The sequence below is a fragment of the Ascaphus truei genome, chromosome 1 (genome assembly GCF_040206685.1).
Source record: "Ascaphus truei isolate aAscTru1 chromosome 1, aAscTru1.hap1, whole genome shotgun sequence".
Taxonomy (NCBI): domain Eukaryota; kingdom Metazoa; phylum Chordata; class Amphibia; order Anura; family Ascaphidae; genus Ascaphus; species Ascaphus truei.
The window spans coordinates 37,799,422-37,819,520 of record NC_134483.1 but is presented as its reverse complement, the minus strand read 5'-3'; the positions used below and the strand labels follow the sequence as shown (position 1 = coordinate 37,819,520).

General features: G+C 39.3%; 1 protein-coding gene across 1 annotated transcript in view; it reads right to left on the bottom strand.

Moving 5' to 3' along the window:
* Positions 1-20,099, bottom strand: part of DCC (DCC netrin 1 receptor) — an 837,937-nt gene that overhangs the window by 70,930 nt on the left and 746,908 nt on the right. The window contains exons 16-20 of the mRNA XM_075586416.1: positions 10,502-10,597; positions 5,138-5,376; positions 4,876-5,014; positions 3,467-3,574; positions 1,330-1,524 (exon numbers count right to left, since the gene is read on the bottom strand). Coding sequence (XP_075442531.1) covers positions 1,330-1,524; positions 3,467-3,574; positions 4,876-5,014; positions 5,138-5,376; positions 10,502-10,597 — 777 coding nt within the window. The remainder of the gene's footprint in view (positions 1-1,329; positions 1,525-3,466; positions 3,575-4,875; positions 5,015-5,137; positions 5,377-10,501; positions 10,598-20,099) is intronic.

The following is a 20,099-nucleotide window of genomic DNA, read 5'->3' as shown; positions in this document are numbered from 1 at the left end:
GTTCAATTTAAATTACTGGAAAAACAGAGAGAGTAGTTTGTCAATTAAAGGACCTGTGGGCTAATTTAGCGCCTTATGGATTTAAATGTCCATAAATAGACTTTCAGTATATTCCTCATAACACATAAAGATGGTGTAGTGATGATAATTGCTAGGAGCAGAAAACACCCCACAAATTAACATATTTTTAAAAATACATTCCAGACTTCACACAATGTCTTCACCTTACATGTAGTGACAGATTTGTCAACAAATGATTGAACATAATGAAAGTTGACATGTTTTTAAAGGAAGTGGCATAACACATTTATGTGTTGGGGTTAGTTACAATCTGCATAGACTATCATAGTTTATCAAAATATGAATTTTACATTTTTTAATGGCTGACTGTTTTCTGAACTAGAATAATCTTTCCACGTGCACATTAGGAAACAATGTACAACATTGTGGCACCATTCAGCACACTTGTGTTGATTTTGTGACAAGCGCACTTTTGTTGATGCTGTGATTTTAGTCTACAAAATCTTTTAAAGTCGTATAACATTAACAATACTGACGCTGTGATTTAATTCCTCTTCTGCCATACAATATTGAGCCTACATTTTTCCATTTGCGCACATTCGCAACATAAAATTTGTTTGTACAAATTCACCTGATGGAGATAAACATTTTGAAAGCATTATCTGCCTATACCTTTTATGCAATTACCGTAGTGATATTAGCTATCCTAAAAGGAAAACAATTTCTGGTGCATATCAGTAGAACAGCTTTCATGGTACATACACATTGTATCAAAACTACCTGTCTTAATCCTGAAATTACATTTTCTTAGACAATTTTGTATGGACGGTGAAGATAATGTAGTAGAGATATTAGTCAAAGTAGCCACACATTAGTATCAACTTGTCTGTATTTTGTGATAACTTTATCTGGTCAGGAATAATGAACATATACAGGATGGGAAAAGGTTTATTCCTGAAGCTTATCACGAAAAACGGGCGTGTTGGGGTAATTAAAGACTCAATAATCTATTTTAGTATAACTTATTTTAACCACTATTATGTTTTACAATGACTACATAGAAATCAAATGTCTAGCTATAGTTTAAACCTCACACATAAGGGCATGTGCATTAAGTGCCTGTACAGGTTATCACACCTGTTCCGACATAAACTTTCATTGGCTTGAAGCATGTGCTCCGTAATTCACTTTGCAGGTCGCCAAAAAAATCAGCAGGCCACTGATAAAAAGAGTTGTCGACCAAAACAAGGATTTTACCTTCTAAAGAAAGAAAAAAAAGTTGCAATGCTTAAAAAATATATCACAAACCTTTAGGAGTTCTGAAAGGAATCGGATCGGAGAGGGGTCCCAATCCTTTTGCGTTGCGTGCTTGGATACGAAAGTAATAGGCAGTATCCAGAATGAGGTCCAGAATTTGATGGGTCAGCCTGTCACCACTGATTGACTCCATCACCCAGTCATCTATCTGGAGATTTTTATCCAGAGTATAGAACAGGATATAAGCTAAAAATAAGCAGAACCTGGATTTAGTTCTCTCTGTTTGTTATAGCGAAACCGTTCTACCATATATGGGTTCTTGGGAGCCTATAAATGAAACCATAATCAGGGCATTTCTTAAGCACTTTTAGCATGCCTAAACCATGGAAAAACTGTTTTATTTTTTTGTCAAAAAGTGGTTCTGGCTAAGCAATTTAGTTCTATGTACAAATGTCATATTCACATGCGATTCATTAAGCCCTATTTCACCTCTGAGATTTCTGGCTGCTGCAAATTGAGCGAAAAGTGCCTGCAAATTATATTTGTATTCCTAATGAATATGGCACATTTGTATTGCGTCATATTGCTGTTTTTAGATGATTATGCATTGTAAGAATTGCATAATTAATAGGTCATTAGCACCTGTACATTCTGCACTTACAGTATTTGTCATATTAGATGACATTGTCACTATGTTAAGTGCGTGACATTTTTAAATCATTCATTGTGAATCATGCTGCCTTACCCTGGAGCATTTAACATTATATTATGTAAGGTTACTTACTTTAACTGCTACAGTATCTCATAATAATAACTTTATTTCATATAGCGCCTTTCTCCCAATGGAGCTTATAGTCCCATTAACACAATGACAGTATAGTGCACAGAATTGGATTGTTATAGTCCCTGCCCAGATGACCTTACAATCTATGATTTTGGTGCCTGAGGCACAGGCAGATAAAATGACATGCCCAAGGTCACAAAGAGTCGACACCAGGAATTGAACCAGCGTGCCCTGATTCAAACTCAGTGTCATTGTTACTCACTGAGCCACTCCACCTGACAACACAATGAAAGAGGGATATGGCACGTCTGTCATCACCACCCACTCTCCAAAGTGAAATATTACCACAATTCTCTGTGGGCTATCAATCAAACAATTATTTTTAGAAGTTCTTCAAGGCTTTTCTCTGTGTATAGGGTTTTTAAGTATACCATGGCTGAATTTTTGGCTGAAACCCATCTATGGTATTATTAGTAATTCTATGTTCAGAATAATTGTAACTGAAGTTTGTATACTGCGTAGTATGTAGAAGTTTAGAAAGTGGCCTATGAATAAAGGGTGTGCAAAAGTGTGTTACAAATAAACAATGATAATAATAATATTGTAAACCTACAGTAATCACTGTGGAAAAGGCCCAGACAGGTACCCGTATTGTGGATATGAAATATGGTGAAAGATAAAGTTTCTATTCTCACTTTCTTAAATGGGTACAGTACTTCAGTATTAGGTGATATCTTTTTTTTTATTTGGGCTAACAATTGATATTATCAATTGATCGGTTGTTCTACTCTCAGCTGGGCAGACAACTCTGATCAGGGGTTGTACTCTCTTCTTCAGGTTAGCAAATCTGATTTACAAAAGGCGAAATACAAAATGTATCACCTAATACTGAAGTATTCGTTTACTTTGCACTAGGGAACTGAACTAGCACGGCTACTTCTATTCAATTCATTTTCTTAAACAAATAAAATCGAAATTACAGTACTAAATACATTCTGAAGATGACATTCAAATTCTAGAAATATAGTACAATGTAGTACATGTATGTTCATGTACAGAAGTATGGCAACATAATTGTTATTACTTTTTCCCCCACTGTCCTTTAGGTGCTGCCATGTGAACCAAAATGTCCCAAATATACTGGCACTATTCCACCTGAAGTGTTATTATAAAGCATTTGGAATTAGCTTATACTGTATGTGAAATATTCATTACATTTCACCTTCTGCATTATGTACATATAGTGTAAGATACAGTATTTACAAATTACATGGTCTAGAGAGGGAAAAATGTTCTCGTCTTTGAAAATGGCAAACCACATGGAAGCAAATAACACGGTGACAAAGGAAATGAAAGAGTAAAATGTTCAGTTTGTATAAACTTTCTGCAGAACATGCAATTTACCAGTAATTTTGCCGTTGGCTTCTATTGGAGGCTGCCAGCTCACGATAACAGCTCGAGGTTTCCCTTCCCTTGTGATCACTGTTAAATCCTTGGGGGCAGATGTTGGAGCTTGAAAATAAAGAAAGAAACAACACTTTACTAAGTACAGATGTAGTACCACTTTCCGTCTCCGGAGCCGCGGCTGGAAAAGCAAAAAGCTGCTGCTCTGGAGGCGGTGTCTGCCGCAGTCACAATGCGGGGTGTCCATGCAGTAAATATAGCCTGTCACGGGAGACCAGGCAATGTACACCTTTTTAAACAGGATCATTCACTGAGCAAAACAAGGTAATGAAATAAATTGAAGTGCATTTATTACACACAGTGGAACACAAAATACAGACAAAAAGACACACTTACAGGGTGTCTGGAGTCGAAAATTAGACTTTCCTAGGTGCAGGGAACTCTAAATAAGAGTTTTACCCTGACGGGACTTAGCCCGGAATCTCCTGGTTCCCAAATCGGCGTGAAGTTCCACACGCCACCGCTCCCTTCTCTTCTGAGAACTTGGACTTTCTTGATCGCGAGTTACTCCAAATCTCATGGAACTTAAATCGGCTACAAATCCCAGCCCCCCCTCCCACCCACCGCATTAACCCTGTGGTGCCGTAGGCGCAGTCGCGTGACCACAATTCACCCAGCTAGCCTGAAACATTCAGCTATGCTGCTTCTGTATGAAGTATACATTAACAGTACAATACAAATAGTGGGTAGAAATAGGTGACAGTACCGGGGGTTTAGAGAGAAATCAGAGGAAAGGCAACTCACACACATCCATAACTTTCTCTGATACAGAAATGTGTGCCCCATTCCTGCTGCACTTTATCATTTGTGTTTACATTTAGTAGTCTGAATAACAGAATAATGAAAAAAGTCCTCAAAGAGAAAATGTACTTTGTGCCTGCAAATATATATATTCTTTTCCCAACTCTCTTGTTTTGTTATGGCCATTTGCTTTGACCGATTACAACATGTCAAGGTCGAATAAAAGCCAATCAAACTAAGCTTTCCACCTTGCCTCGCATGCCTCTGCTCTCTGTTGGAAATTGTAACATATTTGCTTTTGTCAACCTTGTAGGAGGAATGAGAAATATTTTGTCTTGATCTTACTTGCGCTATTTCTACAGAATGCTAGTGTCTTATGATATACAGTTCTGTAGGCTGACAAAGACCCTAAATGTTTAAACTCATTGCTCTGCATGACATTAAATAGCTTTAAAAAGACATGTACAACACAGGTTATAAAAACTTATTGCAATTAAAAAAATGAATGAAACATTACAAAACCAAAGACATGCAAAGTTTTTTACCACAAAGATTGGCACATTATTTCAGAATATAGCATTTTAACATGATGTGACATTTGGATGTACCTGTTTCGTATGTTGTAGCATGAGCTGTCATGCTCCATGTGCTTGACCGTCTACCTTTTGTTACCATGACTGAAAACTCATACATGGTGTTTGGCTTCAGACCTGTGACGGTATGGCTTAAAGATGTTGTGTCAGCAGACTGAATGGGAAAGAAAACATGGATTACTATAGGGGAAGAGCATCTTCTTAAACAATATGAGATTAAACAAAGACTAATAAAAAAGTGCTACCAAAAAAAACATCATTTGCTTGGTCAATTTACCTTATATTTCGAGCTGGTAGAGTAGCTTGTTCTCCATCGTATAGTATAGAAACGGATGTCAACTGTTTTCTGGTTCTTAAGGACAGAGTTGTCTGCCCAGCTGACTCTCACGGCATCGTGCGTAAGTGCAACAGCTTGAACACCTACTGGTGGGAGCATGGGGGTGGACATATCTGGGACTGAGGTAGGGAAATCATCAAGCAAAGGATAAAAATCAATTTCTAATGGGTCAATGGGGTCTGGGTCAACATGCAGCAAATAATCAAAAAGATGAAAAAAATAAACAGCCGGCAATTCATAGCACAATGGGTTAAATGTAAAATAATGGCAGTACGAATGGAAAAGGGCATGAGAGGAACAAAAAAAAAAGAAACATTTATTAATCACGAGCATATTAAGGCCTCACAAACAGTGCCACAATTATAATAAACATGAATCTTAACAAGGATAAAATAATCTGTAATTTATACAATCATACATTAGTATTGCTGAATTATCAGAGTTTCATTAAGTCTACATGAATCAGGAAACAACAGTAGGCTACTAATTACATACAATAGATTTAATCACATACTTTAAGTACAAACGATGCATTTTGGCACTTAGAATAATAACCTGTGCTTCTACACAGCTAGGCCATCTACATTATACAAAGCTGCTTACAGGAGTTAATATTGACAAGTGCTTACACTGATGACATGGTTGCGTTTACTGGTTCATTGTGGTTTCTTACATGAACATTTGCCTACTTTCTTTTTATTACTTCCTTCTACTTTTCTAAACATTTGCTCTTCTGCCTAAACGTATCTAAACATGTAAATGAACACGAGCTCTATGCTAACTATGTGCAAGAATCAGGCTGCTTATGGAAGATGCATTGCTGTGAGAAAAAAATCCAGCTAATTGAAGATAAGTTTTTTTTTCCCTCCCAATAACTGGATATCTTTACACAAGAATAGACAGAAGAAGTAACTTATTGATTACAATGCTGCCTTTAAAACTAGGGAACTCTATGACAAGCCCAGTGTCAGCTCTCTCTGTCATCTTATGTCAGGGGGTTCTCAACGCTAGTGTTCAATACCCCTCAGCAGGTCAGGTTTTAGGGATATCCCAGCTTCAGCACAGGTGGTTAAATCAGTGGCTCAGTTGAAGACTGTGCCACTGATTAAGCCACCTGTGCTTGACTAGGGTCCGATTACAGGGACTGATTGAGCGACCTGTGTTGAAGCAGGGATATCCGGAGAACCTCACCTGTTGGGGGGTTGTGGGGTCTTGAGGACTGAAGTTGAGAACCCCTGTCTTATGTAACTATGAGCTCAGCGGACAAGATAACGCTTATGCCTGATACCATTATATTTAAAACCCTGCCTACAGGGTGAACGCTATATATAGAAAATGATATTATATATAAGGCATAATATGCGTGGAATTGCAAGTTCTCATACTATACATTAATTGTAATAAATATTGCAAGTTCTCATACTATACATTAATTGTAATAAATATTGCAAGTTCTCATACTATACATTAATTGTAATAAATATTGCAAGTTCTCATACTATACATTAATTGTAATAAATATTGCAAGTTCTCATACTATACATTAATTGTAATAAATATTGATAAAACAATACTAGAACATGTAAGGCAATAAAACGAGCATTTGAAAAAGCTTCCAGGAAACGCCCATTCATCCTATACCTTGGTAAGGGTATCCCCTTGTAAATATTTGCAACGTAAAGCACATGTTTGATGTACTTTTGTATGTCCTTGGGTAATATTTAAGTATGAACTGGCTTTATTTATTAAAATGTATCTAAATGCATAATTCTTTAATAAATAAGCACTGACATTTTAACATACTTTAAACCCAGTTGATGTATTTATTCAGTAGACTGGACACAATTTTTTTTTTTTTTAAAGTACTTATTAAAGGTAACTTATGATTAACAAAAGTATGTGTGGTATTTGGATGAAGTATAATTATTAGGCGTTACTGCAATGAAGAGAACAATGCAGACAAATATTTACAAATGGGAAAGTAACTAGAAAAAAATTATAAATATTTTTAGGAAACTGTGAATATCTATTTGACAACTAGTAAAAAAAAATTAGACTGAATATCACTCCGGGCTGAGAAAATCAGGGTGATTTATCCCAATGTTTTGGTCCTTAATATGACCTTTTCCAACCTTGAAAACATGTTGGAATAAATTACCCTGATTTTCTCAGTCTGGAGTGCTACTCAATTTATTTTCTTGTATGGCTGTAGTCCTATTGATCAACAGTGGTAAGTCCGGCACCCAAAACTATTGTATTTTCTAGTTACAGTATAACCATACTGCATGAGTGCACCAGTAATTAACAATTATTTGGCATCTACAGTAGTAGAAATTGAAAGGGGCAATCGAACCAAGCTCATACAAAAAGACACATTTTGTATACAGTACTTCTTAATAATACATTTGGCATCCGGTAAGTGGCATTCCTGCCAAGGATGTCAGTGAAATGAAGACAGTAGGATGCTTAGGTTAAATGGTAACCTATAAACAATTCCATTGTAAACAAAAGTTTTGGAGGGTGTTTTACACTCTGAACCTATTGTTATTTGGTAATAAGACTATATGTCAGCTCTCAAAGCCCCAGTTAATTTGTAAACATAATAAGTAGCCAATATGCTCCATGATAAAAAAAAGGGATAATACATATTCATTTTTCACAAGATACAAATAAGTAAGACATCTTTCTAAGGATGTCAATTACGCTGATAAGTTGTTTTTTGACCCACTATGTTGAACTTCCCCATAAAATATAAATATAAAATAATTATCTCTATTGTATTTCCTGCTATCGGAGAAGCGGGTGTCACTTTGCCAACAAGGGCAGGTTCCTGGACAACAGCAAACCCATCACACTAATAGGGGAACTAAGGGAAGTCACACAAACTATACAAATCATAGAGCAGGGGAGGCCAAACGCAGTCCTTAAGGGCGACAAGCGGGCCAGGCTGTATGGATACCCCTGCTTGGGTACAGGTGGCACCATCAGTGGTTTAGTCAGTTTGATTGAGCCACCTGTGCTGAAGCAGGGATATCCTTAAAACCTCTCCTGTTGCTGACTCTTGAGGACTGAGGTTGGCCACCCCTTTCATAGAAGCTCGGTAAAACAAGTCCCAGGCTGCTTTGTAGTTACCAACTTTTAGTAAATGGAAATAAAAAAAATGACATATGCAGAATTGAAAAGTAGATTGTAAAATTAAAGAATGCATTTATTAGGTCAACATAGGTTTGGAAACAAAGCTTGGGGGGCATAGATTTACAAGGAAAGTGCAATAATAAGGATATAATGCTCAATGTTATGGTTAGTTAAAATGGCAATCTAGCTACTTTATTGTTAATACCAGAACCAGCGTCTCAGCTCTTATGATGTTCAAGAGGTGCAGTGATTGACAAGGTGTGGCCATATACTGTACAAAGAGCATCAATGAGAACCATGACACCAGAATAAATGGCTGACAGTCAGCAATCAAATCAGGAGCTTGGACTAGATGCAACGTGGTATGCGTGGTACATGGTATGCGTGGTACATGGTATGCGTGGTATATGGTATGCATACAGTATGTCGGAGTGTTCTGTTCTACCAATGTTGAAGTTGCTGATTGGCTTGCCTGCAAAAAACTAACTTTCATACCTTACAGTTCACCAATATTGGAGAAACTTTAGTTCCCAAGTTTAGATAACATCAAGTTTAACTCAGCCTGCAATCTTTAAATCAGATGATAAATATGAGTAATATAATATGACAGATGGATGACCGTGAATAACAGGTAGGTGTTCCATCTGGAGAAGCAAAACCATCGCTTTGAAGGTCTCACATCTCTCCAGTGAATGTAACCTTGGTATGAAATGCCACTCATTATTTTGGTTTCTGTTTCTACAGCAAAGAAAGGACTGAGAGCCACAGAGAAGACATTGAATAGTCCAAAAAGAAGCAGGCGTTTCTTCTGACAGAATGGGAAAGACAGTTACTGTAAGAAACAAAAGGCTACAGCTAATATACTTCTGTTTTTACGGCAAAAGAAACCTCCTTCTGATCTTTCAACCAATACATTTACCCAATTTACTCATACATACCAAACTGTCTTGGTGACATACAGAGTAAGTGTGATATTATCTGTATTGATTTTTACATAGACCATCTCAATACAATTGCTTTGCGGAAAAAATGATATATATTAAAATATTTCAAAACAAAATATAAATGACATATTGATTCAGCCTTGTGTCAGAATATTGGAAGCGCTAACAGGGATGTTAATAACGGTACTGATCCCTCGCAAATGTCCAAGATTCCGTTTGGGAAACACTTCACAAAATAATTATATTGCTCTATAGATGTCTGCCCTCTGGCCTCAGTGCTTTCATTTGGTCAAAATATCCCTTATGGTTACCCTTTGAAATATGTCTACAAATTATTTTGCTCTCAGTGACATATGGTTCACTCATCTGAGAATGTAATATTTAGGTGGAACACAAGGACGTTCGATTAAATTATGCAGCCAAGAAAGCCCCATTAGATTCCTTACTACAGCACCTCTTTCATATGAAATTCTAATTGTTATATGTGCAGGTTTATTTCCTTTTATAATGCACAATTTAGATGTGTGTTTCTTGGTAAGCAGACCCCATACGTTGAAAATCACTAAATTGATAGTTTGCTATTTTAAATGCTACATAACAGTGTTGTACGCTTGTCCCTGCTATATTTCTTTAGAAATGAACATAAATTAAAGCTGCAGACCAAGCAATATCCTGCATGTGTGTTTTATTTAATAAATCAGTTCTGTACTTTTTAAAATCAACTCTGAAACGATATTTTTAATGTATTATAATGTAACAAGAATGTTTGTTTCTATAGCAAATATTTACAAAGTCACATTCCCTTCCTCTTCTGAAACCGGTTCTGGCACACCCCTTTGTGACCCCTGCTCTCTATAGCAGTGCACCAATTGTATCTAGTGACTTCCTGGTCCCATGATGTTCCCCACAGAACTTTGCATCTTTGGTCCTCTTCTGCTGCCATTTAGTGAACACCTTAGCCAAATCTTCGCCGACCGATCACAGGAGAACAGATCAATCAACAACTTAGCTAATTACTTATCATTATGTGGATTGTATTGATGCACATATTAAAGGCGAACAAATTAAATTTAAAAAAAGAAAACAGCAGCTTGGACTGAAGTGCTCCTTCATTACTCCACAAGTTAAGTTTAATATACTTACTGTATGTGTTCATTTTATGCAATTATTAATTTCTGGAATTAAAATGTGGCAAAACGGAGCCAAAAGTTATTTTTCTACTTACCAGTCAGCGATCTAGTGGTGGCGCTTTCATAAAGAGGTACCCCTTCCCCGGCATTGTTAAAGGCTTTTAGAGAAATTACGTAATGGGAGCTTGGCTCTGCAGACAAAACAAACATTAAAAACACATCATTTCAGTCAGCTATTGATTTTAAATGGTATATCATGATGGCTCTTACTCTTAGTGAATAGATGAGGATGTAAAATAATTTTTCTTATTTCCAAAAACACAGAGTTTTTCTAAGTCATTCTATGTACTGTAGTAACAAAGGGGGGAGGAGTAGGTGGTATGATACCTTTTATTGGACCAACAAGTGGTTGATATGTTACTAGCTTTTGAACCTCTTAGGGTCCTTCATCTTATTTGAGTTTCAGCCTGCAACCTACAGCAAGTCCAGATTTGGTGTTCATTGGAGTCCACCATACCAAGCACAAATAAATGATAAATCACCATGGCTGCAGTTTACTTTGTATATATTTAATGGAGCAATCTACCCTAACTAGAGGTGACTGGGGACTGGATCTACTGCAAACTCTTTTTACTCAAGACAACAAACGGTAAGCTATTCAGATCACACTATGATCCCAAGCTTGCTAACCTGCCTATTTCAACCCCCCGCCCCTTTACAACTTATTTACTGCAGTCTCTCCCAAAACTGACTGCACAATACACTGAAACCCTGAATGACTGTAGCATTGCAATACAGCTAAACATTTGACAAGGAACAGGCACACACCTGCTGTTAGTCTGCTCACACTCACTCTGCTCACAACAGCTCCTTGCAGCACTGCCTACCTCTGGCATCATGAACCTGCTATGTATTTTAACTTTTTTCTTTCTCCTGGCCTCATGGAGATGTTACTCCCTCTATCCACTACAAACTCCTCCATCCAGGCCCACACCCAACATCACCATACACCCTGGACTACTCAAAAGCCTTGCACTATCTACTGAATGTTGGTGGAGAACCCTGAAAACCAGCACACCAACCACTGCTCACTCTAATGGCAAACACCACAAATCTACAACTTGCAAACAACTAACCAAATTTCTACTCATACTATTACTCTCTTTAACAGGTGATATTGAACCTAACCCAGGTCCTCCCATTTCAGCTCTGTCCCATGCCCCTGAGAATTCCACCTTTAAATTCCAAAAAGGGCTATCTGTCGCCCATATAAATATCCGGAGCCTGCTGCCCAAACTGGATGAACTAAGGGCATGGTGCCTTATGCATAAACCTAAAGCCATCGTTCTTACAGAAACATGGCTATCCCCTAAAACCCCTGATGCACATATTGCCATTCAGGGATACTCCATTTTTAGGAGAGATAGGTCAAAGAGAGGAGGAGGGGTGTTATTTTATATTGCAGACACCTTACAATTTACACTGTTAAATTGCCCACCAAGCCCACCCTCTTTTGAAACTCTAGTTGGCAAAATCTGCCTCCCCTTTTCTAAGCCCATCTTGCTCGCTGGCATCTACCGCCCCCCTAAAGCCCCTCTACAATCCCTGACTGATATCACCCAATTTCTTGGCTCCATTTCCTCTCTGAATGAGAAGAGTGAGCTGCTAGTTCTAGGGGATTTCAACTTCAATTGGCTTGACCCTAAAAACCACAAAATCCAGATACAACTCAAGTCACTTAACCTATCACAACTCATTTCCCAACCCACAGGGATAAACCTGAAATCGCATAACCATTCCTTGCTAGACTGGATTCTCTCCTCAAACCCCAGCAGAATCCAATCCTCTGGCATCCTTCCTGACATTTTCAGTGACCATGCAATAGTGTACTGTGTAAGGAAAATTAAACCGCCCCAATCAAGCCCTAAAGTTCTCCTCACTAGAACATTTAAAAACTTTAACCCACAACAGTTTCTGGATGACCTTACCAACTGCCCATGGCACAGATTCGATTTAATTCCCGACCCCGATTCTGCGCTCGACTATTTCCAATCTGAGTTCTTAAAACTCTGCGATACCCATGCTCCACTACGCAGAATAAGGGTACGGGGGGCCCACCTTCCATGGGTTACAACTGACCTTATAGCACTCTACCAGTTCAGGGATGCCTTGTGGAAAAGCTACAAAGTAACTGGCACTACCAAGGATCTCAATCACTACAGATGCCTGCGGAACATGTGCACAAGGCAAACAAGGCATGCAAAAGCACAATATTACTCTGACAATCTCCACCAAAATACATCAAACCCAGCTAACTTCTGGAAAGTTATCAACAATATATTCCAGTCTCCTAACCATCAACAACCAAGTAATATCACTAAGGGGGATATTACTCTGACAAACCCCACTGACATTGCAAATGCATTCAATGATTACTTTGTGGGGTGTGCCACTAACTTATTAGCGAAACACAGCACAAACCCCAAACATGAATCTCATCCTGGGAGTATCCCTACAGTCCCACCCCCTCCCAACACTGCCCACAATTTTCAATTTAGCCCAGTATCTGAAGAGGAGATTACACAAGCGCTCCTCAAACTAAAACTAAGCAGCATATGTGGACCCGACTTACTACAATCTAGGTTCCTACGACGGTGCCCCAGCCATTGCCAAACCATTTGCGTCCATAGTCAACTCTATCCTGTCTGCAGGCCATATCCCTAAGACCTGGAAAACTGCCAGAGTTGTCCCAATCTTCAAAAGTGGGGACAAAAACACTGTCTCAAACTACAGGCCAATCTCACTTCTCCCAATTCTATCCAAAGTTATGGAAAAATGTGTCCACTCCCAATTAAGCGATTTCTACACCAAGACAAATTTCCCCAGCCAATTCCAGTCTGGGTTTCGTCCCAAACACTCCACCGTAACTACCCTGCTAAAAGTTTACAATGAAATCCAGTGTGGAATGGAACGGCGACAACTCACTGGTGCAGTATTCCTAGATTTTGCAAAGGCTTTTGACACAGTTGATCATGTTATCCTGCTTAACAAACTCCAGAGCTCTGGAATAGGGAAACATGCTTTAAACTGGGTTCAGTCCTACCTATCAGGAAGATCCCAACATGTGTCCATCTCAGGCTCTAACTCCAACCCCCTGGATATCACCTGTGGTGTCCCGCAAGGCTCTGTTCTGGGGCCCCTACTCTTCTCAGTGTTCATTAATGATCTTCCCACAGCTTGTAAGGAAGCCTCAATACACATGTATGCAGATGACACAATCCTATATGCACACAGTCATAGCCTCTCTGACCTTCAACACATACTTCAGTCTGACTTTTTGAGACTCGAAAACTGGATTTCCCAAAACAAACTGTTTTTAAACACTGACAAGACTGTAACAATGGTATTTGGGACCAAGACTAAATTTGTAAAGCTTCCAGTGACTGAGCTCCTGATTAGAACCAACGCTAACACCACCCTAACACCTGTCACTAGTTTTAAATACCTGGGCTTATGGTTTGACTCCCACTTAACATTCGGGATGCACATTGATACCCTGACAACCAAGACCTATGCCAAACTAGGGGTACTTTACAGGAACAAATCCTCCCTAAGTCTCCTGGTCAGAAAGCGTATTGCACAGCAGATGCTAATGCCAATTATTGACTATGGAGACATAGTATATGGCTCTGGCTCCTCAAACCCACCTTAGCAAACTTGACACCCTCTACAATTCAATTTGTCGTTTTGTTCTCCAATGCAACTACAACACACATCACTGCGAAATGCTCAAAGAACTAGATTGGTCATCACTAGAGACTAGGCGCAAAGTTCACCTTTCCTGTCTCACTCTCAAATACTTTCTGGGCAAGCTACCCAGCTACCTGAACAAGCTCCTCACCCCTACCACATGCAGCACCTATCACCTGAGATCAGACTCCAAAAGACTATTCATGGTCCCAAGGCTCAACAAAGTATCCAGACGTTCCTCCTTCTCCTTCCGTGCACCCCAAAACTGGAACAACTTACCAGAGACTCTCATATCCACCACCAGCTTAAGTTCTTTCAAATCTAAGGCTGTCTCACACTTTAATCTGGTCTGTAACTGTTTCATACGCTCATAATATATATTTTCTTTAACTGTGCACGCAATGTCTTGTATATAATTTATACCTTGTTCATTTATGTAACTGTACTTGTAACCATGTATTATTTGTTTTACTCTGTGCCCAGGACATACTTGAAAACGAGAGGTAACTCTCAATGTATTACTTCCTGGTAAAATATTTTATAAATAAATAAATAAATAAAACTAACCTCCATCTTTTTAATGGATTGGAATCAGGGAGTCCAAAAGAGCTGAACCCCCAGTTCCTGAGATACTTGCAGGTGAAGTTACCAGTATTACTTCCTGGTTTTTTTTAAGGGGATTTAAATGACATCCAATAGGAAGCCCCAACTGATGATGATGCAGCTTCCTATTGGCGCAAGATTTGGAAGCTATAATGTTTTAGCTGAGAGAGATTAAAACCCAGTAACTTCACCTGTACGTCTCTCAGGAAAGGAGGGTTCTCAGAGCTGAAAATAGTGGGAATCCCTGCTTGTTTTCTTGTATTGGGGCTAAAAAAAAAACAAAAGTAGGAGGAACTGCTTCTTTAAGGGGAGAAAAATGATTAACATAGCTTGAAGCTATATCCCGAGTTCCAATACAGAGGCAATACAAAGAGAGACATTGCGACCAATGGAATGGTGGATTCTGTTTTTTTAGTACCCAATCCGCAGACAGATTTTGGTATTGGATTTGGTCTAAAAAAAAAAATCCGGGAAGGGGTATTTAGTATTGATGTACTATACAGTATATAATATTTGTCACTATTTCATAGATGTAGAGATGTGGCTAACATCTATGAAATAATCTACATAAATTATGTAAACTGTAAACACATGCTACATAACAAGTACACTACCAAACCTTATTCAGTAACCTTTTAAGAGTTTGTAAAAATGCATACAAATCGTAAAACTGTTACTCCTCTCCATATTGTCAATTTCCTAACACTTTACAGATTGTGGTGCATGGCAGAACAGAAATAGCAAAATGGCTAATACAGTACCTGAATCACCACAGGAGAATAATTGACTTTGTAGAGGTCATATACACGTGCTTTCCAGTCCTGCTTTTCTGGTTCATAACCCAGTGCTAATGACCCTCATCCTCCCACAGTTATGCTTTGCTGCAAGTATGCCATAATTACTATTAATCCCAACAGTGCCAGAACAGCTCGTAATGGAAATACATTGCAGGTCCTTCCAGCTCTGAAGGGGTTTAATTGCAAAGACCTTCCTGGGAGATTACTAAATAATTGATTAGTTCATTGTGAATATCATTAGGATCACTGCCAAATGAATTAATAAACAATAGGAGCTTGATGTCAAGCCTAGCTAGATCCTTGTTGGAAATTAATTTCATATTCATGATTACAGAGCAATTTAATGCATTTGTTTAGTTATAATATGATTGTCCTTTGAAAATTACTATAGCAAAATGTAATATTTTTAAACGGGATAATGAATTACTGAAATTGTGCAGCACTAATAAAGGTATAATAAGTGGCCCATCTTTTCCAGTTGCACATCTATAATTTCAGAGGACATGATCAAAACGTGTGTTGTGCAGGTGGTTGTAAGGTCATATGATCCAACTGAAGACATCCAGGTACAGTTGGACTAAAGGGGAACATAGCACCCTACTTAATATGATGTGAAGGTGCTGACCAGTGCTGAAAAACAGATGCACTCCATTCAAAGAAATGTGCCTAGAATTTCCTTCAGCACAATACATATAACTACACAGCATTTTAAATAGGGGCATCAGGCCAAAATTAGGAGAAACTCTTACTATACCTTTATGGCTCTCTCACGTCGTAAACCTTTTTTAAAAGAGGACTTTGGATCTTGCACTCCTATTACTCACTATACTGGAACGAGTTAGTAGTGGTGCACCATATGCTGTTAGGGGTCTGATCCTGTGGGAGATCCCGTGTGAGGATTAGATTCAACTCATAGAATTGAAGAAAACGTTTATTTATTGAATATAGAAATTCATCCTACGCGTATTGGTCCCAGCTGGGATAGAAACGCATAGAATCAATATGTATATTCAATAAGAAAACTGTTTATTCAATTCTATGAGTGCCCACTGACTTCCTACATTGAAACCTTTTTCACTCATCTCTCCCTACCTAGGTAACTCTCTTCCACTCAATATTCATCAAGCACCTTCTTTTCCTATTTTTAAAGTCAAGCTGAATCTTCACCTCTTTAAAGAAGTATCTCATTCAATTATTGACACCTACACTGCTCACTTCACATGCACTTGACCTCCTTGCACTTTTAATAAATGTTCATTTACTCCTACTGTGTCTGTAAGTTTCCAAATATACAACGTAGGGTAACATTTATGCACTGTATGTATATCTTTATTTATATAGCGTCAACTATGTACAAAGTGCTTCACAGCGGTAAAACACGTGACTTAATAATACTAACACATAATGGGAATAAGCACTTGAGAATTAAAAGTAACATTAGGAAAATGAGTCCCTACCCTGAAGAGCTTACACTCTAAATGGTATGTAGGAAGAACTTACAGTGCGTCTGCAAGGGGCTAAGGTCCATGTAAGAGGTGTATAGTATCAGCCACGGAGCTACCCATTAGGCTTCATTAAAGAGATGTGTTTTAAGATGGGTCTTGAAGGTGGATATAGAGTGCTAGTCTGATATTGAGGGGAAGGGCATTCCCGAGGTGTGGGGCAGTGAGTGAGAAAGGTGTTTGGTGGGAGAGGGCTTTAGATACAAAAAGGGTACACAGAAGATATCCTTAAGCATAATGCAACAGTCGGGATGGTGAATAGCAAGAAATTAGGGCAGAGCTCCACATCCACAAGGCTCTGTTAAATCAGGGTTCATAAGGGGATGTAACCTAAAAAAGTAACATGTGTTACTTTCCCTGAGGTAAAGCATATCAACAAAGCTACATTTATACAAAACAATTACTGATATTATCTCAATAGTATACTCTTGATGTCACGTTATTTTAGTGTAAAGTTGCGCTAGGTTCAATTAAGTTGACTTTAAATATGTCTTAGCCTTATTCATATCCAGACCCTGAAAAAGAGGAGAGCAAAAGGATGGAAGAGAGAGAGAGAAAAGTCCTATTTCCAGGTGCAGATGTGAATAACGCCAAGTTTAGGTACGAATTACTGTAAGTAATGTAATGGTAAATGTCTGTGATAACCAACAATTCAGTGGGGTAAACGCCTCTTTTGCATTTCATTATCAACAATGGTCATCATACAGTAGGTAACGCACTGCTCTTTACATGAGAAAACATGACTCAATGTTATAATATTGTCATTGAAGATATGCGGTATGGCTTAATGTGATTTTATATTCGGCTAATGTCTGTGAGGATTCGCCATCCTGGCGGTCGCAGACCGTCTCCTCAACCTAACAAGCCTTCCGTGATGGATACCCAGGATGCGCGGTTCCATGGTCCCAGTACGCGCGCGCGTGGACCTTACGCACTCTGTTCAACCGCCCGCTGATTCAGACCCCGCCTCCATCACTGTCACACGATGCGGTCGTTCGGCCAGCCTCCCTGCTGATGCGCGACTGGTCCCGCCCCCTCTTGTCCCAGGAATCGAAGTGGGATTGACGCGCGCTCTGAAATCCACCCCCTGGCCTCCGTGACACGCGCGGGACGGCGCGCGAGCAGTTCCGCCCACAACCCCGATCATTATAGGGCACACATGTGTGCACCAATAGCCAATCGATTCTCACTTCCGGGTTCCACCCTGACTGGCTATTGGAGGCTCCTCCTATTTATACCCTCAGTCTACAACCAGTCTTTGCTGAGCATAGTCATTGTGACGCAGTGCCTTGCCACATCCTTGTTCCTGTAATCTTGCCTTGCCATGTATGCTGTTTAACCTCTTGTTGCCTGAACCCTGCTAGCTCCTTGGACTCCGCTTCTCTCCACTCCTGATCCGGCTTGTACGACGATTCTCTTGTCATCGTTTGTTTAGCAAGTAAAACTGTTGGGATAACCTGTTCTAAAAACTACGTATTATCCTTAAAAGCAAGCATTTTCAGGTACAGTAGCACCTGCACATGAAACAAAGCAGCAATTACAGCCATGGCTGGCAGAAGAAAATAGCTGTAAATGGTGGGCTCTGTAAGTGCAGTAAAATTACCACCTACAGTAGTCCCCATTGCTGCATAAATAAGAGCAGCTGTTAAACCAACTCTAAAATTACCCCTAATATAAAACAGGTGCCATTTAACCTGTGATTGCCCACATTGAGTTTATTTCAATACATTTGGCAAAGAGATGTCTCCGCTCCGCCTCTGAAGTTGTTTTATTACCGTGTGCCGCCCGCAAAAAAATGTTTTGCGCTTATTTTTAGCCAACTCTAAATCATGGTTTTATTTTTTACAGGGAGCAAACCACCACTTAGCATCTGCAGTATGAGTTTGTGTTATATCTCCATATCATTAGCCATCTATTAATCTCACCTTATTGGGTATTTATCCCAGACCACAGTGTCTATGCTGCTGCTTGCTTTTGTGTTGTTTTAGGCTCAACAATCCACTTTTAATTAATTTCAGCGGTAATATCATATTACATATTTAGGTCACAGAGCACATTATCATTAAGCTTACTTTTCTATTGTAGATTAATCTCTTGCAATGCATTTAAACAGACCACTTTGATTTAATCAATTAACTACAAATCCATTGACAATGAAAGGCTTCCTGTTGGCGCATAAACAATTGCATTGTGCAATTTCCCACTCCTAGAAGTTGCTCGTGTTTTATTCTTGTCTGGTTAAATTGCTAAAGATGTATGATGTGTTTTGAGTACAAAGCTTGCACAGTGTGCATTAGCTGCAATGAAAAAAAAATTGTTATAAATGAAGCTCTGCTAATAATCTAATCATAAAAGGCACATTTTGATAAATTAGCGTGAAAAAAAAGAAAAATATACCTGTTTGCATTACAAGTTCTGGGGCATCTTAAGCGTGGTGTTTAAGATGGCCATTCAGTGTAAGAGCTGTGCAGGGAGAGGGACCACTTCTCTCTGCTCTCTCTGCGCAGCTCTTCCTGATTGATGCAGCTCAGTAGGATTAGCTGTAAGGAGTCATGGAGCACATCCCCCGCGGTGCACTCCCTCCTTACCTGTTGACTCGCGCACCCCTGCTTTCCATACAGCGCGCGCTCCCGTAGGAGCTTTTCTGACGTCACAGAGTCTGGCTCTGCCCACCACTTGCGACGCGCATCAATGTCACGCAGCGCACACACGTGACGCATGTGCACCACTCCCAAGCTGCGTGTCAACTCTCTTTATTATGCCCACCCGTCTCCTGTGTCTCTCCTCCTATCCGTGTCTCCGCAGAAGCTGCGCCTCCACTCCGCCCCCCTCTCTCATTGCTCATGCTCTCCCAAATATGCGCAGATGTGCCACTTGCACTTTAACTGAGCATAGTTCCAGTTACTACTGTCCTCCCACTTCCTGGTTCCTTGTCCTGCCTTGTCTCCTAGCTCCTTATTTCAGATTGACCTCCTGTGTACCAACCTGGCTATTACTTTGGACTCCGCACTTCTGGCTTACCGACCCGGCTTACCTCTGAC